A 22,063-nucleotide genomic window follows, 5' to 3' on the forward strand; every position below is an offset into this window, starting at 1 on the left:
CCTTCACATTTGAACTTGGCGCGCGCGCCCAACCTCTAACCTTCCTTTTGACAGCTACACTACTCCCTTCACTACTCCCCTCCCCTTCCGGGAGGGTGGCTTGCTCCGACCTCCCTCCCTTCTCTGCTGCCGGAGCTGCTTCCCCTGATACACTGGAACCTCCACCCCCTTCGCTGCACTCTGGCGGGGAGGCTGGTCCTGACGCCCAGCTGCCACTTTGGGATCCCCCGCTGGCCCCCTGCTCCTGACACGTTCCCCCTGGGGCTCCCCTGGCCTTGACCACCGGTGCCCCCTTCTGGGAATCCTCTGATTCGCTGGAAAGACTCATGGAATCTCTTGAGTCATTGTCATCCTCTTCCTCGCTGTCCTGGGATTCATCCCCATCGCTCTCCATCTCCTGCCTATCCTGTGCCTCTGTCCCTGAACCCCTGACAGTAACCAATACACTCCTTAAAGGATTTCCTTATAGAAATTGTTGCTAGTCATTGGAAACAAATGTGGCATTGCCAAACTACCTCCCTAAGGTCTGCTATACAGTGGTACCTCAGGTTAAGTACTTAATTAGTTCCGGAGGTCTGTTCTTAACCTGAAACTGTTCTTAACCTGAAGCACCACTTTAGCAAATGGGGCCTCCCGCTGCTGCCATGCCGCCGGAGCACAATTTCTGTTCTCATCCTGAAGCAAAGTTCTTAACCTAAAGCACTATTTCTGGGTTAACGGAGTCTGTAACCTGAAGCGTATGTAACCTGAAGCGTAGGTAACCTGAGGTACCACTGTACAGTACTTTTCTGCATTCTTCCAACAATTTGCTGTAATAGATTATCAATTTGAAAATAAGGCATAACGGAAGTAATCGAGTAGCTCTGGGTATACCACCTTTGATGCCAATATTTATTACCCAAATTTTATAAGGCAATGGTTTGTCTACCGGACTCTTTTTTTTTTCTTTTTTCCCTAGCGCATGGAAAGATCCTTTGATTTGGGTGCTCAACCCTTTCCCCACCCAGAGCTGCTCTGATCAAACCTGGAATTTTTCTGTTACAATACTAAGGGCAGAAGGGGTTGGTGGGATTTGGAGTACACATCTCCAGTGTATTGTTTGGCACTATCTGAACACTTGCCTTATTAGCACGATTTTATTATACGTAGCTGCCCTGTCCTCCTGGCCTGGGCACTGTTGCCAGCCCTGCTTCTAATAATAATAATTAATAATAATTTTATTATTCATACACTGCCCATCTGGCTGGGTTTCCCCAGCCACTCTGGCGGTTTACAGCACCTAAAAAATTTGTAAAACATTAGACATTAAAAAACCCGATACAGGGTTGCCTTCAGATGTCTTCTAAAAGTCAGATAGTTGTTTATTTCCTTGACATCTGATGGGAAGGCATTCCACAGGGGGGTGCCACCACCGAGAAGGCCCTCTGCCTGGTTCTCTGTAATCTCACTTCTCGCAGTGAGGGAACCGCCAGAAGGCCCTTGGAGCTGGACCTCAGGGTCCGGGCTGAACGATGGGGGTGGAGAGGCTCCTTCAGGTATACTGGGCCGAGGCCTTTTAGGCCTTTAAAGGTCAGCACCAGAAATGGTGTTCTACCTGTAGTAGCTTTAACAACTATTGAACTAGCACCCAGGAGGACAAGGTCCGAGTTCCCACTCAACCATGAAGTCTACTGGGTGACCTTGGGGCCAGTTGTCATCTCATCTCAGCTTAGCTCACCTCGCTGGGTTGTTGCTGTGAGGATAAAATAGGGATGGGAACAGTGTACTCCACCTTGAGCTCCTCAGAGGAAAAAAAAAAGTGGGAACTCCCTGCCTATTGATATCAAGCAGGTAATACCTTAACAATATTACCACTATTTATTAAATTTTATACCACTCTTCATGGAGGGCGGTTCACAACAGTATGCTTTTCTGGCACCTGCTATTTTTCTTAAAAATATGAAGCGGTATAGAAATGCAAAATAAAAAAAATCCTTCCAGTAGCACCTTAGACACCAACTAAGTTTGTTATTGGTATGAGCTTTTGTGTGCATGCACACTTCTTCAGATACACTGAAACAGAAGTCCCCAGACCCTTATAAATAGTGAGACGGTGGGGAGGGGTATTACTCAGAAGGGTGTTGGGAATGGGTGATTGGCTGATAGGTGTGGTAAACCTGTTGAGGACTGTTAACGACTGCAATTGGTCTTACAGGAAAAAGCAAGGGGTGAGATGGCTAAAAATAGCTTGATCATGTATAATGAGATAAGGTCTCTCCATGGTTTTAAGTTTGGTAAGGTAAAAGGTAAAGGTAAAGGGACCCCTGACTGTTAGGTCCAGTCGCAGACGATTCTGGGGTTGCAGTACTCATCTTGCTTTCTTGGCTGAGGGAGCCGGTGTACAGCTTCCAGGTGATGTGGCCAACATGACTAAGCCGCTTCTGGCGAACCAGAGCAGCTCATGGAAACACCGTTTACCTTCCCGCCTATTTACCTCACCTATTTATCTACTTGCACTTCATGCTTTCAAAATGCTAGGTTGGCAGGAGCTGGGACAGAACAACGGGAGCTCACCCTGTCACAGGGATTTGAACCGCCGACCTTCTGATTCAGCAACTTCTCTTTCCAGACTATTTCTGAAATTCTTTTGTAATAAGACAGCTACTTTGAGATCTTGTATAGAATGTCCTGGGAGACTGAAGTGTTCTCCTACTGGTTTCTCTGTCTTGTGTTTCCTGATGTCAAATTTATGTCCATTTATCCTTTGGTGTAGGGTTTGTCCAATATAGAGAGCTGAAGGGCACCTTTGGCATTTGATGGCATACACAATGTTAGAAGATGAGCAATTAAATAGTCCTGAGATGATATGTTTGATGTTGTTGGGGCCAGTAATGGTGTTGTGTATGTGGCAGCAATAAATGATAATTAATTAATTAATTAATAATAAAACCGTTCTTGTTTGGGCAAGCCTAAACATGTGCTTAATAAATGTTGTGGGGTTTTTTTTTAGTATTTTAACTATTTTGTTACATTTTGAAGTGTAGATTTTAATTTGGTGTTTTTTTAATAAAGAAAATTGCAATCAAGCGGCACATCAATTTTAATGGAATGATGAAATGAAACTGCTTTTTGTGGGCTGCTCTTAAGGGGCCTCTTTTTTGTAGGCTAAAAGGGGATACAAATACTGCTAAACAAAAAAACTAAATATTTAAAAGCGCCTCCCCCACCCCTTCTCGTGTGTGTTTTTGTGTGTGTGTGTGTGTGAAGCTTGCCCTGTTGCTTCTCACAGGGTTTACGTGTGCTTGAAAATAATGTGACATGTGTAAAAGAACTAAAGGAGAACGTGGGAAAACATACTCTCCCCCCCCCCCGCCTCAAACAATCTCAGCCGCAGTGGCGGCACTATTGCGCACGCGCACCATCAGCCGACGCCGGCTTCTGTGCGCGTGTTGGGGGAAGGGAAGAGAGAGCCCCGCGCGCGACTTTGCCCTGGAGAAGCGCGCGCCCGTCGCTTTGCCTTGCCTCTCCCCTCCCTCTGACAAAGGAGCGCGAAACCTTCTCCTTCCGCCGCTTACATTGGCTGAAGCGGGCATGAAGGGGCGGGGCTTTTCCCCCAGAGTCAGAAAGCCCGCCTTCCGAAAGATGCTCGGCTGTGATACGATGCCGAAGCTGTCCCTTGTATCCCTCCCACCCACCCCCGCTCTGCTACCCCGACGCTCTCTAGTTCTTATTCAACTGGCGGGGGGGGGAGGCGGGAACACAACAATGCGACGTCTCCCTATTGGCCAGCCGGCGACTGAAGGGGGACTTTTTTCCCCTCTTCCCCTGATTGGCTTTGCCAGGCGGAGACAGCTCTCTTCCCATTGGCTTGGAAGAAAAGAGAAGGCCGGTTCTGCCGAGAGGGAGCACGCGCGTGTCCCAATGGGCGCGCGCACGCACGCACGCGGGCGAGAAACCTGTTCTGCCTGTTGGGTGAACGAGCGCGGCCGAGCGCCTTCTTGGTTAGCGCTCCCTCAGTCGGGGACGCGCGGCAGAGGGGCGGTGGGGGAGGGGAGCGAGAGCATCTTTCTCTCACACGCGCGGCGGTAGCGGCGGCTCCAGCTCCTCCTTTGTTCGCCTCCACACACCCCACCTCGCCCGCTCTTAGAGATACCGGGCCGCCCGGCTGGCGGGGGCCGGCACGGTAAGGGGTGGGGTCGGGGGGGGGATGTGGGGGCTGAGGGAGGGTTGACCGCGCACGCGCGTGGATGGATGGATTGATGGATGAATGGATGAAAGAAATGTACAGCTGTGTGAACGAGGAGGGAGGGCGTCGTGAGGAGGGGGCCGCGGGGGGGGGAAGATGACCTTCGGAGCGTCGTGTGTGGTCGGAGTGGGGGGGGCGCCGTTATTTCGCCTCACCTGCCGCGCGGGTGGGGGTGGGGGGGTCGGCGGAATTGAGGGTAAGCGGATAAAGGCGTGCGCCCGCGTCCCCGCCTCCTCCTCGCACACCCCCACCCGCAGCATCCTTCCTTTCTTCATGTTCCTCCCCCCCCTCCCGAAAGGACCCCCTCCTAGCATTTCGCACCCCGATCTCAGCATCGATTTTGGCGTGTTGTTTCATAGATATAGTTAACGTCCTTTAAAAAAAATAAAAATCATTCAGGATGGGGATGTGGGGCAGTTTCCAGCTATCCAGGTTTTTAAATCCATTCATTCATTCATTCATTCACTTCTTATCACATCTACATTTTGTCCGTGCTTGACCTGCTTAAACCCATCGACTTCCCCGGAGCTGTAATAGGTAACTGTTAAAAATCCAACCCCAACCCCCCCCCAAGAGAAATGCATGTGGATGGATTTGCAACCGGTTTGGAATAAATAATATATTGTGATATTGTGAATGCATTGACGGTCAGTTCTCCCCCACCGGTACAGTATTAGCAACATTTAAGTGTTACGTTAACATTTCAGGATAATAGTTGATAGGTATGATTTATATTGTACTATGTAGCAGCCTAAATGAGAATAAAAATTATATTATGTTGGTATTATATTAAAGCCACCCATACACAACCGAAAACCAGTTCTAATGGGCCTAATATTGGTCACCAGCAGCCCAGTATTATTCCCCACTCACCCTCCTGCACCCACCAGCCCAACACCTTCACTTGCCATTCTTGCTTCCAATTCTATAATCCAGTGCCTCCTGCTTCAAGCCAACATCTCCAGGGACAATACTTATTCTTCTTGTTGTTGTTATTTATTTGTACCCTGCCTTTTTCCCTGACAGGGACTCAAGGCAGCTTACAGATAACATGGGGGGAACGATAGAACCATAGAATTTTAGAGTTGGAAGGGACCCTGAGGGTTGTCTAGGCCACCCACCTGCAATGCAGGAATTTGCAGCTGTCCTAATAATTAAAAAGACAATTAAACAGTAATAGAATTAAAACTATATATATAAAGCTCTCTCTCGATATATGATCTATTAAAAATATACAGATAATTACAATAAAAGCATCACAGCACCAGCCCTTTCATTAAAAGCAGTCAGTTCCAGAAAGCTTGTTGGAACAAGAAAGTCTTCACCTGCTTGCAAAAGTACAGCAAGAAGGGAGCCAGTCTAACTTCTCTAGAGAGGGAGTTCCAAAGTCTGAGCAGCCACTGAGAAGGCCGATCACTTGCTCCTCCACTTACCATCAGCAGATCTCTGTAGCATCACTGTTTATTCAGGGTAGAAGAATAGCCAATTTCTAATGGATCACCCAGTATCGACTGGTTGCTGGGATTGCTGTGAATTGTGTTGGACTAGTGTGCCTTGGTCTGAGCCAGCCCTTAAACAAGTGTTCATATTCAGGATTGCTTGAAACATCTTTCATTTATGCTGTAACTGTTAAAAGGACCTGCATGCATATACTCTTATACATAACAAGCCTAAGAGGAACATGAGAATTTTAGGTTTGCTTCTCAAAGTAGAGACCTTACAGGACTCTTTCCCGACCCTGTTGTGCACTATAGCAAGCCTCTAGCTACCTCCTTCATACACTTCCTTATTCCCAAGGGCTGACAGATGCATCCCTCCAACATGACCTTTTCTCCAGCTACCCCTAATGCTACTACTCCTTCATTATTCCTGTGGTTTCTTGTACAATAGCAGTATTTTCTCATGTTTTTCCCACAATTTTTGAAGGTATTGGACAAGATATTTAGTATTTTTATTGATTTTTTTATGTAAACTGCCCTGAATCTTGTGTGTGTGTGTGTGTGTGTGTGTGTGAGCGAGAGAGAGAATGGTAAATAAATTTATTAAATAAATGGGTGACCCATCTCCAGGCTCGTATAGCCAGCTAGGGATGGAGGCTCTTTCTGTCCTGCCCTCCTAGTTCTCTTCACTCCTTTGCATATTCCTCCTCTTTTATTCTTCTCCCTTTATAGCTTGCTTGCCCCTTGTTTACTCTCCTCCAGTCCCCTCTGTCCTTTGGTTTTTCTGGAAGCCTTGAATAAAATAGGAATGCCATCAAGGCAGTGGAATCTCTCTGTGGAGGTTCTTAGAGGTATCTTTTCCTGTTCTCTTTTTTCTTGTTGTTTCTTTTTAAGCTGTTGTCTTATTTTATTGTGAAAAACTTCATTTAAAAAAGAAAGAAAGAAATGGCATAAGCCTCCCTCATGCTGGTTTAATATTCCTATAAGTGCTGCTCAGAGTAAGTTCTCCATTCCAGAGTCCATTGCAAATTGCAAAGTACTCAGTATGTTTATACAGTGTGTGAATTTGTGTGACTATCTGTCACTTTCTCTGTCTTGCGCTTCGATTATGACGGACTGATGCTGCTTTCGGTCTCTCTGGACATCCAACATGTCATGAGAATGCCATTCTTTGCCCTGCCAAAGTCCTTGTTATGTGCAGTAAGCTAGGCTATTTTCCACTGCACAGTGGAGCAAAAGGGAAGTTTGTGCTTTTCTTCTTTTGATGACAGCATGATAGGTATGACAGGCCCCTTACTCAGCTACAGCATTTGCTTAGTCTGGCCACCTTCTGGAGCCAGCCATTGACACATCCAGCATTTTCTCAAGGAACCTAGGAAATTGAGCTCCACATCCTTCTCTCTTCACAGATGCACTCCCCTTCTGAACCATGAGCATTCTTCCCGTTACTCCGGACTCTCCTCACAGACAGTGCCCTTTTCCTTTCAGCCTCTCCCACATGCTCACTGCTCTTTCCCACCCTGCTTTAGTTGGGGAAATTGCATTTCTCTTACTGCTTGTGCCATTCACCAACCCACCCACACCATTTCCTTTGCTCCTTCAGTGTATCTCCTTGCCACTTTACCCAAGGGTCACAGTTACCCATTACCTTTTTGAAATATTTTCTTTGTCAACAGCCCAACCACTCTTTCACTCCTCTTTTTTTGGCAGAATTCTGCAGAAAATTGAAATATTTGCCTGGCTGAGATAATTGGGGCTCAGAAATAATACATAATAATACTGAATGCATTCATCCATAGCACTGATTCATTGGTTTAGCTTTATGAGGAGGGAGCCTTGTGTTTGCTTCCCTTCTCCAGTGCAGCTGTGAAGAGGCACTAAAAGCATTTGCTCCCATTTTGGACTAACTGTAGCTTGTGACATCCAAACCCAGAAATATTGCAGTTAGTCTTAACTGTGCTTAGATGAAACAAGCCAATGATTTATCAAGCTGCTTGTTTTTACTAGCCGTAGTTGACATTAACTACAGTTTACAATTCATATGTAATTCTATACCATGGAAGCTTCCAATCTTGCAGTCGTGCTGGAGGAGGGGTTAGTAAGCAAGTCCTAGGCTTGGTTCACCCTATCCTTGTAACCTAAAACTGTGGTTTAGCATTAGGTGTGAAGCAGGCCGTTGTATAAACTGCAAAACATGTCACATGTACGTGGCTCCAGTGTTAGAAATTCAGATATATAAGCTAGGTGCCTAATGGCTCCTTAAACCAAGTTTACAGTCACCAAAACAGAATATACAGTTGCCATTTTTGGGCAAGACAGTTTTAAAGTATGCAGCCTGGGAGTCATTTTGGTCTCACGGCTCTCCATGGAGGTGCAGGTCAATTCTGTGTCCAGGGCAGCTGTCTACCAGCTCCATCTGGTACGCTGGCTGAGACCCTGCCTGCCCACAGACTGTCTCACCAGAGTGAGGCATGCTCTGATTATCTGCCGCTTGGACTATTGCAATGCGCTCTACGTGGGGCTACCTTTGAAGATGACCCGGAAACTACAATTAATCCAGAATGCGGCAGCTAGACTGGTGACTGGGAGTGGCTGCCGAGACCATGTAACACTGGTCCTGAAAGACCTGCATTGGCTCCCAGTACGTTTCCGAGCACAATTCAAAGTGTTGGTGCTGACCTTTAAAGCCCTAAACGGCCTCGGACCAGTATACCTGAAGGAGTGTCTTCACCCCCATCATTCAACCCAGACACTGAGGTCCAGCTCTGAGGGCCTTCTGGCGGTTCCCTCCCTGTGAGATTTGAGGTTACAGGGAACCAGGCATAGGGCCTTCTTGGTAGCGACACCTGCCCTGTGGAACGCCTTCCCAACAGATGTCAAGGAAATAAACAGCTATATGACTTTTAGAAGACATCTCAAGGCAGCCCTGTTTAGGGAATTTTTTAATATTTGAAGTTTTGTTCTGTTTTTAGTGTTCTGTTGGGAGCCGCCCAGAGTGGCTGGGGAAACCCAGCCAGATGGGTGAGGTAAAAATAATGAAATTATTATTATAATTATTCAAATGATGGACTGGCTGTGCTTGATTTGTAGTTAAATATCTGGCTAGTTCAAATGACAACCTTGAGCTAGGTTAAGAACTTTGAAAATGTAAAGAAGAAAAGTCACTTGATCCAGGGATAGTCCACACATATATTGGCCTATTCCTACCTCTTTTTCTTAGTGGTGACTGCTCCTGCTCAGGCTGCACAAAAAGCATTTTGGTTCCAGAAATCCAATCCAATTGTGCAGATAAAATATAACTGATAGAATTCTACAGGGTGGGGTATAAGTGTGTGACAACAGTCCAGATCCAATGATCCCCAGGGATGCAGCTCCTGATGGTGGAGATGCCTAGGCATCTTCACTTGGTCGCAAGTGGTTGAAAACCAGGTGCAAAATGCATCTGGCTAATTTTGAACACTGCTTGGCACATTTAGAAGAATGATAGCAGTGTTAGAAACTCAGATATATAAGCTAATCTTCAGATGGCACCTTAAACTTACAGTTGCCACAATGAAATGTCTAGGCACCCTTTTTGCCGTGGAGTTTCTTATTCTTTGTTTTAAGGGGAAAAAATATCAAAGCAGCTTACAACGTATTAAAATATCAAATGAAACAATCCAGAATAAAACAAATTCAAGCTTCAAGGAAAATATTTCAGATCCTCCTCTAAGTGACATTTTGCTTTCCCCATATTTATTTGCCTACTGAATTTAGATAGCTGACCCATAAGAGAAGTACTCAAGCAAGCCAGTGGGGTTTAGTGGCTAGAGTGTCGGACTATGATCAAATCCCCACTCAGTCATGAAACTTTGCTGAGTGCTCTTAGGCCAGTTACAGCCTCTAAACCTACCTCATAGGGTCATTGTAGGGATTAACTGAGGAGGCAATGAACCATGTACTATACTACCTGGAGAAAAAGGTGGGATATAAATGCAATGAATAAGCCCTCCTGCTTACCTGCTTAAGAAAGCTAGTGGAGCCAGTCAGATGGAGATGTCAGTTGCCACCCTGGCATCCAGGCATCTCCATGTGGTCGTAATTGGATTCACACACCAGTCGCAAAATGCTGCTGGCAAATTTTGAGAACTTAATTCGATTTGATTCTGGCATTTAGTTCTCTTATTTATTTTATTTATATTTTAATGCTGTATTATTGTTTTAACTTGCAATTTTGAGCTGCCTTGGGGGTCATATAAGGCTGAGAGGCAGAATATAAATTATCTGATAAATAAATATTTGAATTTAGGCCTCCTTTGGTACAAGTGAATATGTTTATGTCTTCCTTTTCAAAACTGTAACAAAAGCATTACTCTTATTACATTTATGCATAGTGCAGTGGAGGAGTGGGGAGCACATTTTATGGCAATGGGCTTGTTTTAGTGTGTTGTAAACTGTTTTGAGTTTTTTTTCCTCTTTCAAATATAAAGTGGTCTAGAAATGAAATGAATAAGAAGAAACTCCACCACGAAAAGGGACACCTAGACATTCCATTGTGGTGACTGTAACCTAGGTTTAAGGAGTCATTTGGCGATTAGCTTATATATCGCAGGTGGAGAGGGACGTGGGTGGCACTGTGGTCTAAACCACAGAGCCTAGGGCTTGCCGATCAGAAGGTTGGCAGTTTGAATCCCTGCGATGGGGTAAGCTCCCGTTGCTCGGTTCCAGCTCCTGCCAACCTAGCAGTTCGAAAGCACGTCAAAGTGCAAGTAGATAAATAGGTACCGCTCCAGTGGGAAGGTAAACGGCGTTTCCGTGCAGTGCTCTGGTTTCGCCAGAAGCGGCTTAGTCATGCTGGCCCACATGACCCAGAAAAACTGTCTGTGGGCAAAAGTCGGCTCCCTCGGCCAGTAAAGCCAGATGAGCGCCACAACCTCATTCACCACTGGACTTAACTGTCAGGGGTCCCTTTACCTTTTATATATCTGAGTTTTTAACACGGACTCAAATATAACAGCGGGGAAGGGGCTTAAATAAACCTAACAGCTTGTGTAAAAAAGGTGTGGGGGGGGGCCTAAGAGAGCTCCAAAAAGCTAACAGATTTGTGAAAGTTCTGTTCTAGTTCTCACCCATCTGAACTTCCAGTGACAATGGCTCATGAATCTTTTAAATAAAGTCGCATGTTTACCATAGAAAGCATTCTATTACTGTGTTAAGTGTTTAAGGACTGTCATCCTAGAAACACATAACTAGAAGTCCCATTGAATTCTTAAGTATTCTTTTGAACTACAGGTGAGGATATTATGATATTTCTTTATGTTTGTCAAAGCTGCAAGTTTTCCTTTAAACTATGGAAAAAACTTGTCTTTATAAAGGTTTAGTTGCCCGCATCAATAAATGCAGTGCTGCCTTGGCATCTTTTTTGCCACCATCCTTTTGTCTCTCTCCCTCCGCCAACTTAATAAAGGGAACAGCCTAAAGAATTTTGTGCAAATTTCCCCCACTGCTTCCCCTTGAAGCTTAGGTAAAGATTATCATAGTCAAACATCATAATTTATTATAGTTACCGTATTTTTCGCCCTATAGGACGCACCTAGTTTTTTTGGGGGGAATAAAGAAAAAAAATTATTTCCCCCCCAGGCACGGGGCTGGTGCGGGGGAAGCCCGAGCTTCCCCCGACCCCAGCCCCCAGAACTGCCTGCTATCCGCAAGCCTAGGGAGCCGCGCCGGTCTCCCCAGGCTTGCGGACAGCTGTGCGAAGCCCAGGCGCGCTGAAGAGGCTTCGAAATGCAGGCAGCTCTGCGCAACCCTCCGGAGGCCGGCGCGGCTTGGCGCCAGGCTCCGGAGGGTCGCGCAGAGCTGTGTGGAGCCCGGGAGCGCAGGCAGCTCTGCGCGACCCTCCAGAGGCCGGCGCGGCTTGGCGCCGGGCTCCGGAGGGTTGTGGAGAGCTTCCTGAAGCCTGGAGAGCGAGAGCCTCTTGCTCTCCAGCCTTCAGCAAAAGCCTGTATTCGCCCCATAGGATGCACGCACATTTCCCCTTCATTTTTGGAGGGCGAAAAGTGCGTCCTATAGGGCGAAAAATACGGTAGCTACCAACTAGGAGTGCTTATGAGCTTCAACTCCTGGTTAAAAGCAATTCCTTATTAGTGTTAGCATCAGTGACCGTGTTACCTTTAAAAGCGATAAAGGTCAATGGAAGTAGTGATTTATTCATGAGACTGGGAAGTGCGAGTGCATAATATGGTTGCCTGTCTGAGATCCATTAACTGGTTTAAGGGATCGTTCTCTCTTCACATCAGTGTGGTGTAGTGGTTGAGAGCCAGTGTGGTGTAGTGGTTGAGAGCGGTAGTCTTGTAATCTGGGGAACCGGGTTCGCGTCTCCGCTCCTCCACATGCAGCTGCTGGGTGACCTTGGGCCAGTCACACTTCCTTGAAGTCTCTCAGCCCCACTCACCTCACAGAGTGTTTGTTGTGGGGGAGGAAGGGAAAGGAGAATGTTAGCCGCTTTGAGACTCCTTAAAGGGAGTGAAAGGCGGGATATCAAATCCAAACTCTTCTTCTTAGAATCATAGAATCATAGAGTTGGAAGAGACCACAAGGGCCATCGAGTCCAACCCCCTGCCAAGCAGGAAACACCATCAGAGCACTCCTGACATATGGTTGTCAAGCCTCTGCTTAAAGACCTCCAAAGAAGGAGACTCCACCACACTCCTTGGCAGCAAATTCCACTGTCGAACAGCTCTTACTGTCAGGAAGTTCTTCCTAATGTTTAGGTGGAATCTTCTTTCTTGTAGTTTGGATCCATTGCTCCGTGTCCGCTTCTCTGGAGCAGCAGAAAACAACCTTTCTCCCTCCTCTATGTGACATCCTTTTATATATTTGAACATGGCTATCATATCACCCCTTAACCTCCTCTTCTCCAGGCTAAACATGCCCAGCTCTCTTAGCCGTTCCTCATAAGGCATCGTTTCCAGGCCTTTGACCATTTTGGTTGCCCTCCTCTGGACACGTTCCAGTTTGTCAGTGTCCTTCTTGAACTGTGGTGCCCAGAACGGGACACAGTACTCCAGGTGAGGTCTGACCAGAGCAGAATACAGTGGCACTATTACTTCCCTTGATCTAGATGCTATACTCCTATTGATGCAGCCCAGAATTGCATTGGCTTTTTTAGCTGCCGCATCACACTGTTGGCTCATGTCAAGTTTGTGGTCAACCAAGACTCCTAGATCCTTTTCACATGTACTGCTCTCAAGCCAGGTGTCACCCATCTTGTATTTGTGCCTCTCATTTTTTTTGCCCAAGTGCAATACTTTACATTTCTCCCTGTTAAAATTCATCTTGTTTCTTTTGGCCCAGTTCTCTAATCTGTCAAGGTCGTTTTGAAGTGTGATCCTGTCCTCTGGGGTGTTAGCCACCCCTCCCAATTTGGTGTCATCTGCAAATTTGATCAGGATGCCCTTGAGTCCATCATCCAAGTCGTTGATAAAGATGTTGAATAAGACCGGGCCCAAGACAGAACCCTGTGGCACCCCACTAGTCACTCTTCTCCAGGATGAAGAGGAACCATTGATGAGCACCCTTTGGGTTCGGTCAGTCAGCCAGTTACAAATCCACTGAGTGGTAGCATAGTCAAGACCACATTTTACCAGCTTCTTTACAAGGATATCGTGAGGCACCTTGTCAAATGCCTTGCTGAAATCAAGGTAGGCTACATCCACTGCGTTCCCTTCATCTACCAGGCTTGTAATTCTGTCAAAAAACGAGATCAGGTTAGTCTGACATGACTTATTTTTCAGAAATCCATGCTGACTATTGGTGATCACAGCATTCCTTTCTAGGTGCTCACAGACTTCTTCTTCATCAGTTAAATCATAGAGTTGGAAGAGGATCCCAAGCGTCAGTTTAGCTCAACCCTTCTTGTGCAGGAATCACAGCAAAAGAATCACTGGCAGATGGCAACCCAACATCTGTTTAAAAATGGTAGTCTGTTCCACTGTCAAAACAGCTCTTATCAGGAAATTATCCCTAATGTTTAGTCGGAGTCTCCTTTCCTGTCATTTGAATCCATTGGTTCCTACCTTTTGGAGCAATAGAAAACAAGTTTGCTCCATCATCCTTATGACACACCTTCAGATATTTGAAGATTGTAGTATGTACCTCCTTCTCACGCAGAGTTAGAAACTCAGATTTATAAGCTAGGTGCCAGTCATAGGTTACGGTCACTACAGCAGAATGTCGATTTGCCAGGGGGTTGGACTAGATTACTCTTGTACCTTTCAACCCTACAATTCTATGATCTCAACTACATTGCTTGACTCTTACAGCAATTCACTTATCCCAGTATGCAAGAAGAAGAATCATACACAATGGAAATTGTATTAACTATGAACAAAGCCAGAAATCTCCATTTAATTGCAATTGAACCCACACTAGTAGCAAAACGCGCCTGAGAAATTTTGAAAACTGTTCTCAGATGCTTTTCACCTGTCTATTTAACTGTTTACCTTGATATTTTGTCACTGGGGCTGAGACTTTCCATCACCTGTGGTTCCCCTCATGCTTGTAGAGTTTGGCATCCTTACAGGCTGTTTTTTTATACCCCTGGCTAGCTTTTCTCCTTAGCAAACCCTAGCTTCAGAGTAACAATTTTCTTCTGAACCACTGTGGGAGGAAAACAAATTCTGCCTCCACACATGTCCTGACCCCATTAATCATCATCTCCGGCAACTAATGCAATGTACATTTTTTTAAAAATCCTACGAGTAGATTTTAAAGGAAGGGTGGCTAACCTTTAACCATTCAGATACTGCTGAACTGCAACATTATCCCTCAACATTGTCTATGCCAGGCATACGGAGTTGTAGTCCCAAAACATCTGGAGGGCCAAGTTTGGCCATGCCTGGTCTATGCTGACTGTGGATGATGGGAGTTGTAGTCCAACAACATCTGGAGTACAACAGGTTAGGCACCCCTTACACACACAATCAGATGAGTGCTATTTATGAGAACCAGCATTGTTCCAGCATTTTAAGCATTCCATTTTATCTTACGTGTTTTCAGGAAGCCACATGCATAAAAAATACCCTTACCACATCCCTTGTGTTAACTTGGTCTTTGGTAAAGGTAAAGGGACCCCTGACCATTAGGTCCAATCGTGACCGACTCCGGGGTAGTGGCGCTCATCTCGCTTTATTGGCCGAGGGAGCCGGCGTACAGCTTCCAGGTCATGTGGCCAGCATGACTAAGCCGCTTCTGGCGAACCAGAGCAGCGCACGGAAATGCCATTTACCTTCCCGCCAGAGCGGTACCTGTTTATCTACTTTGCACTTTGACGTGCTTTCAAACTGCTAGGTTGGCAGGAGCAGGGACCAAGCAATGGGAGCTCACCCCGTTGCAGGGATTCGAATCGTCGACCTTCTGATCAGCAAGTCCTAGGCTCTGTGGTCTTTTGTATGTCTCCCTAAATGAGTACTGAAGATAATGAAGGGATAAGTGGATTTAATGGGTGATATTGGTTCCCTTAAGTAGGATTTTACTTGGGATTACCTTAATAAATGCTTTTCAGTTGCCGGCGCAGCAACAGCAACCCCACAATAATATTAAATTATTATTTTCAGGTGCAGGCACATTAATATGCATTATTTATTTCGATTTAAGACCTCTCTTCATCAGAGACCACAGGGTAATGTAAGAAATAATAATAACATTTACTAAATAAATAAATTAATGAAATTTATTAGAGTGCCTGTTTCAAAATATATCACAAATGGTGTGTGTGTGTTTGGGGGTTGCTTTTCTTTTGTGCAAGTATTTAAATGTGTGATTTGCCTAGACTGGAATGCAGCAATTCTTAGTGTTTGGCAAGATCCTAGAAAGGCTTACTTACCTATATATAACATTTATATATCAGGTCGCTGTGTTGATTTTTTGGTAGGCAGCTGGTGTCTTTGAAAAGCTAGGCTGTATATATTTTAAACAGAAAAGTAAGTTCAGTTGTGGTTTTTTCAACAGCATTGGAATAGATACTGACAATTCAAAGAAATTGCTCATTGCCACGGTGGACAACTGCTATGAGTTAACAAACAACCTGAAGTTCACAGGTAGGTGAACTTAAAGGATAAAAAAATCATGTATATTTCAGCTGTTTTTAAAAAATGAGAGACTTCGACAAAATACATTTCAGGGTTTTATTTTGGGTATAATATCCCCCCCTCCAAACTAAAATGTTAATCTAGATAAAAACACTGATCCAGAGGAAAAGAAGGGGGTGGAGAAAGGACGAAAAAAGAAAAAGAGGTAGAGATTGAGAGATTTTTTAAAAGTTGGCTTCTTTAGCCTTGTGCAGCCTCCCGCGGCTGGAGGGACGCGCAAGGGTAAGGAGGAAGCCCGGGCAGCGAGGGGATGGATCGCGCTCGCTGCCCTGGCTTCCTCTTTAGCCTTGCGCAGCCTCCCCGCGGCTGGAGAGATTGCGCAAGGCTTTTCTAGAGGAGGGAGAAGGGACTGACTGACCGTGTCAGTCCCTTCTCCCTCCTGGGGAAAAGCCCGCAAGAGCCGCACGAAGCTTGTGTGTGGCTCTTGGGGGCTTTTCCTGCCTGCCTTCCCCCCCTGCATTCGCTCCATAGGACGCACAGACTTTTCCCCTTAGTTTTTAAGATGGAAAAACTGCGTCCTATGGTGCGAAAAATACGGTACTTAACCTGAGGTACCACTGTACTGCGTGATGAGAGAAGGAAGTGGATTCTAGCCGGGAGCTGGTGTTATCCTTCGTTCTGATGTAACAATATCAATTGAATGGTATCAGATTGTATCTTTTTTAGGAAACAGAAGAAGCAAAAGCCAGCTGGTGTTTTGTACATTAATAACCTTAATAGTAGGATGCTGCTGTGCAGGCTTCGGGAAATTGGAAGAAAGGACTTGTGGCACCGTGTGGGCAGGGCTTGCCTTTAGCCAGTAGCTCCTAGGAATGGTGTCAGCTGGTGAGCTGCAATTCAACTGGGGAGTGGCAGGGAGGCGAATGGGGTAAGAGGTACAGCTGGCTGAAAACGCTACTGACAAAGACTACTATGGGGAAGGCGAGGAGAGAAGGCCACACATCTTTACTCAGCCAGGGGGATGGGGAAATGCCGATAACACAGCTTCCTTCTGTGAAGAACATGGAAGGACTGTCCATGAACTAGTGACAGGTCAGAGGCTTCTGAACAGGCTATGCTGGGAGAAATGGAAGGTGGGCTTTGGAAGCAAATACACGTACACCAGGAAATAAAGCCTATTTATCTGCATCATGTTAACCTGGTTGAAAGATTTCCTGTGAGCATAAAGGCCCTGATCCATGGGTGGGGTGGAAGTAAGTCCCAGTCATACTACATTATCCAAAGGTACTCCGGTTATTCTCTCTTTTTTTTCCCCTAAGCACAAATGGTGATGTTTCCAGAGCAGCACATAACTATGTCATGCTGTGAACCACTGATCATGTATTTTTCCTCTGACAATGAAACACAAATGGTTTGGGGGCTTTGTTTCTCACTAATAATGAATTATCTTGCCCTAGGATACTATCTTGAACAACATCGTTGAAAATGTCTACTCCTGATCCTCCAATGGGAGGAACGCCTCGTCCGGGGCCTTCTCCTGGGCCTGGGCCTTCTCCTGGTGCTATGCTGGGCCCCAGCCCTGGACCGTCTCCAGGTTCTGCACATAGCATGATGGGCCCCAGCCCCGGGCCACCATCAGCAGGACACCCTATACCACCACAAGGGCCCGGAGGTTATTCTCAGGACAACATGCATCAGATGCATAAGGTAATAAACCACAACGTTGCTTTGCTTTTGTGTATATATAATATACTGCTGTGCTCTCCTGGTGTGGAAAATCAAGTGATCTTTGTCGCAATCTTCCTTCTTTCAACGTCCCCTCCCCAGTAAAATGTAGCACATCTCTTCTCAGTCTTATGTTTCAGCCTAAGAAATAGAGGCCTTCCCCTCGCAGGTCCATTCTTTAGAAATTTAATATTTTAGTTCTCTGGTTTTAACCACATCCTGGGGCTTCAGGTGACTGTTTCTACGTGGTACTGAGACTTGCCGTTTTCCAGATTGTGTTAACCCCCAATGTTTCAGGCAATTTTTCCGTTCTGAAAAGTGTTTCATTGCTATCTTGCTGTGTGAAATGTCCATACATCTTTTAAAATTAGGCCATCTTGTACATTTTTGAAAGAAGGTAGAAACTTAGCAGTGTTGGTGGGCATACTTATTACCTAAGTCACACACACTGCAAGAGCACCTTAACCGACAGGTGTTTAGAAACGGAACTTTAACGTTCAGTGAAATGTGTGTAGTAGCAGTTCTCAATAAGCTCGTTTGCACATCCCATTGGTTTCATATCGTGCACAGTTAGAAACTGTTCCAGTGAAATAGCTATTTAAATGGATTTTCGATATTTGTTTTTATATTGTTGTTGCAGCCAATGGATTCCATGCATGAGAAGGGAATATCTGAGGATCCTCGTTACAGCCAAATGAAGGGCATGGGAATGAGGGCTGGTGGGCACACAGGAATGGGACCTCCTCCTAGTCCAATGGATCAGCATTCTCAAGGTATTGCTTTCTTAAGATTAATGTGCATCAGATTGCAGATTAACTCTGTATTCTTGATATAAATTACAGAATCTGAGATTGTTTTTAAGCAAGAAAAAGATTTTCAATTTTGGTGGTACTGGATAAGTTGCTGCTTTTACAACTGGGCAGATGTAGCAGGCAGTAACAGCACTGCTTTCTGTTACTGATCTGACTGAGAACCACCTCTGTAGACTTTCAGCATACATTTGAAGCATTTGTGCTCTTTATTCCTAGCAAATTTTGGCATTATTATGGTGTGTGTTTTTAAATAAAAACAGCTGTATATTATATTGTTGTATCCCACCTTGGAACCTTATGGTGAAGTGTGGGTAAGAAATATTTTGAATAAATATCTCATTTTAAATGGCTAATTAAAAATTAAAATTAGATAAACGTAGTATCTGTAAAATGCAAAAGCATGTTTAAAATATAATTGTATTTAAAGCTTGATTACAGCAGATTGATCTCTCTCCCTCTATCTGCGCACTCTTCTCTCTAGGTTACCCTTCTCCTCTTGGTGGTTCTGAACATGCATCGAGTCCAGTTCCAGCTAATGGTCCTTCTTCTGGCCCCCAGATACCCTCTGGTCCTGGAGGAGTCCCATTAGATGGTACTGACCCCCAAGCGCTAGGGCAGCAGAATCGTGGCCCAACTCCTTTTAACCAGAATCAGCTGCATCAACTGAGGGCTCAGATAATGGCCTACAAGATGCTTGCCAGAGGCCAGCCTTTACCTGACCATCTTCACATGGCCGTGCAGGGAAAAAGGCCAATGCCTGGAATGCAGCAGCAAATGCCAACTCTACCTCCACCTTCTGTATCTGGAACAGGACCAGTGCAAGGACCAGGGCCTGCACCTGGACCAACACCTCCGAACTACAACAGACCTCATGGTACGTATAGGCTTAAGTGCATTATTCTGGGGAGATTGGCCACAGAGTAACCCACTTCTGCTAGAGCTCCTCCTTCTCCCTCTCCCATTTAAGGAGTGATGCAAACGGTGGAGGAAGAAAAATCTTACTCTGTGTGTATGTGTCTGTCCAATGTATGCACAGGTATGGGAGGGCCTAACATGCCCCCTCCTGGACCCTCAGGAGTTCCCCCAGGAATGCCCGGGCAGCCCCCTGGTGGACCCCCAAAGCCCTGGCCTGAAGGTAAGACCTTTGTGAGGGCAGGATTAATTGAAGTTTAGCTTTTTTTTAAAGTTGTATATTGAAATACATTTTGCATGAACAGCAAAATCCTATAAAAACTTGAAGGATGCAACTGTACTTTTTGTTGAGTTTTGTTACATTAAACTAGGATGGCTACCCCTATATAATCCATGCGATATCACATTGTTTCAGTGATACCAATTTGGCCATTTTTTCTGAGTTGAAAATGATAATTCTTAAGATATGTGTTCAAAAGTCAGTTTGAAAACTGCCACTGAATTACAGTTCTAATTTTTGTGCATGAATTATTATTACATTTATTTTTATGACATCTCTGATACCTCAACCCAGCTCCTCTTCTCCCCCTCCCCCTGATTGTTGTGGTGCCAATGGTGACCCACTTTAGGACAAGCTGTTATGATCCACCTTTGGGTCCCACTCCAGTAGTTGAAGACAAATGCTTTAAATAACTGCAAAGTGGGTTTCAAATCATGGGATTTAAAAACTTTAAGTAGGATATCTTTTGACTTGATTGATTCTGCTATCCATGCATAAACTGAACACCTCCAAGCTAGTCTGCAGCACCATGAGGCTGAAAAAGATTACAGAACTCCTCAGCCATCTTGATGTTTCAAATCCAGAAATTCTATAACTTCCACCATTGGAAGGTATAAGTACCATTAGAAACTCCAGGTCACATTGGAACACATTGGAAAGTCAACTTCTGGGGATTACTGTATTAAATTTGAGGTAATTTGGCACTGATTTGTTAAAAAACAATAAATATTCATTGGCAAAAAAGGGGAACTTCTGCCTGACAAATGGAGTCATCTTCAAGTAGGATAAGATCAAGTCCTGAAAACCGCAACATATTCAGACCACTTTCTTTTTGTTCTGAATTTGTGTTTACTTTCCTCACTTAAAAAGGCCTCTGGGACTTGCCTCAGCAGGATCCAAACTCCCTTTTGTAACATACAGTTTTGAGGAGGAAAATGGGCACTAGCTGTCTGAGGCCATCAGAACAAGGTGGCGGTTTGGGGGTATGTTTTGATGCTAGTAGGAGAAGCTACTGTGCAAACTGCTGAAGGTGTTATTAGTGTATCAGAGATTTCATGTAGCTGGTTTTGCCAGCTTCTAGTTAGATTCCTTTTCCCTTTATGTTCTGTATTTTTGGATCCACTCCTCCCAGCCATAGAGCTCCTGCAATATTTAGGTTTTTCTCCCAAACCAGATAAGCAGATATTTTACTCTTTGGAATGGTTCTTATTGATTGCTCATTTTCTCTAGACAAGTACACCAAATAGAGTTAGAAAGTTGTAAACATTCCATGACATCACAGCAGCTTAATGGCTTGAATAAAATGGTGGTTGAATAGTAATAGTTGTCAAACAGTTTTCAGCTTATTATTATAGGCCAAATAGTGGAATAGGTGTTCGCATTTAGTGCTCCTTTAATTCATTATAGAGATCACTATAAGAGGGTGTGGTATTTTTTCAGGTCATTTCCTGGGTTGAGAGCCAGTCTCATGAGTAGATGGAATGGCAGGTGTATACAGCGGAGGCCATAGCAAGCCACAGTGGGAAGTGGTTGACTTTCTCTTAGCTTACTGTATAAGATGTCTGTGAGGATGAGCAGGGGAGCAGAACACCACTATCTCCTGTCTTGAGCTGCTTGCAGGAAGGTTGGGTTAAATTATAACAAAACAAAACTATTATTCAGCTGTTTAAATGTAGAAATTGGTCCTTGAACACTGCAGTCTTTATGGTCATATGTGCTTATATCAGGCTCTTATATGAGGGAGTCTTTAACAGCCTTCTTCCTACCAACGTTCTTCTATAGGACCAATGGCAAATGCTGCAGCCCCTACTAGCACACCTCAGAAACTGATTCCTCCTCAGCCAACAGGCCGTCCTTCACCAGCACCTCCGGCGGTACCTCCAGCAGCATCCCCTGTAATGCCTCCCCAAACTCAGTCACCGGGACAACCAGCCCAACCTGCCCCAATGGTGCAACTCCACCAGAAGCAAAACCGTATCACTCCAATCCAGAAACCAAGAGGACTTGACCCAGTTGAAATCCTTCAAGAGAGGGAGTACAGGTAAAAATGTAGCCACTACAAGCTTAACTGTTTCACTGGTGCTTCTGGGCAACAGGTTGACTTTAATGAAGGCTGCATTCAGTGAAGTGACTTTTGGGGGCCTGTTAGCACTATTCTAGTCTTGGTCTTCATTGGGCTCTCATGCTGGAACAGCAGGAGAATGTTATTAGCAAACCTGTGTTTGACCAAAGCCAAGTGTTACAGCTTTGTCCCTTTGCAGAGGGGTGGATTTAGGTTTATCTTGAACCTGTGCTGCCTTTCTCTTAGCTTCCTGACCCCTTGGTGGATAACTGCTGTATCTGATATCTCTTGTTTAGACATGATAAAAGACCTAAACAGATGCATTGTTTGTCTTAATCTACTGTGTCAGACTGCAGGCTCGCATTGCTCACAGGATACAAGAACTTGAAAACCTTCCTGGGTCACTGGCTGGTGACTTGCGAACCAAAGCTACCATTGAACTTAAAGCACTACGGTTGCTTAACTTCCAGAGACAGGTAGGCTGAGTTCCATAGCTGGAACTCCTGTTGCTCAAGACTATTTTGGAAATCGGAATCAC

The 22,063-nt window shown here is 45.1% G+C and overlaps 1 protein-coding gene across 12 annotated transcripts in view; it reads left to right on the forward strand.

Annotated features, from left to right (window-relative positions):
- Window positions 1-3,853: 3,853 nt before the first annotated feature.
- SMARCA4 (SWI/SNF related BAF chromatin remodeling complex subunit ATPase 4) overlaps window positions 3,854-22,063 on the forward strand; it is a 63,885-nt gene continuing 45,675 nt past the window's right edge. For 10 of the 12 annotated variants that reach the window (XM_080988030.1, XM_080988036.1, XM_080988037.1 and 7 more), the window contains exons 1-8: window positions 3,958-4,162; window positions 15,655-15,743; window positions 17,192-17,441; window positions 18,100-18,232; window positions 18,753-19,145; window positions 19,308-19,406; window positions 21,246-21,504; window positions 21,875-22,001. In XM_080988030.1, coding sequence (XP_080844156.1) covers window positions 17,220-17,441; window positions 18,100-18,232; window positions 18,753-19,145; window positions 19,308-19,406; window positions 21,246-21,504; window positions 21,875-22,001 — 1,233 coding nt within the window. In that variant the 5' untranslated portion in view covers window positions 3,958-4,162; window positions 15,655-15,743; window positions 17,192-17,219. The other 2 variants (XM_080988034.1, XM_080988035.1) reach the window with 2 other exon arrangements.

Source organism: Podarcis pityusensis (genome assembly GCF_964106645.2).
Source record: "Podarcis pityusensis genome assembly, chromosome: 17".
NCBI lineage: Eukaryota > Metazoa > Chordata > Lepidosauria > Squamata > Lacertidae > Podarcis > Podarcis pityusensis.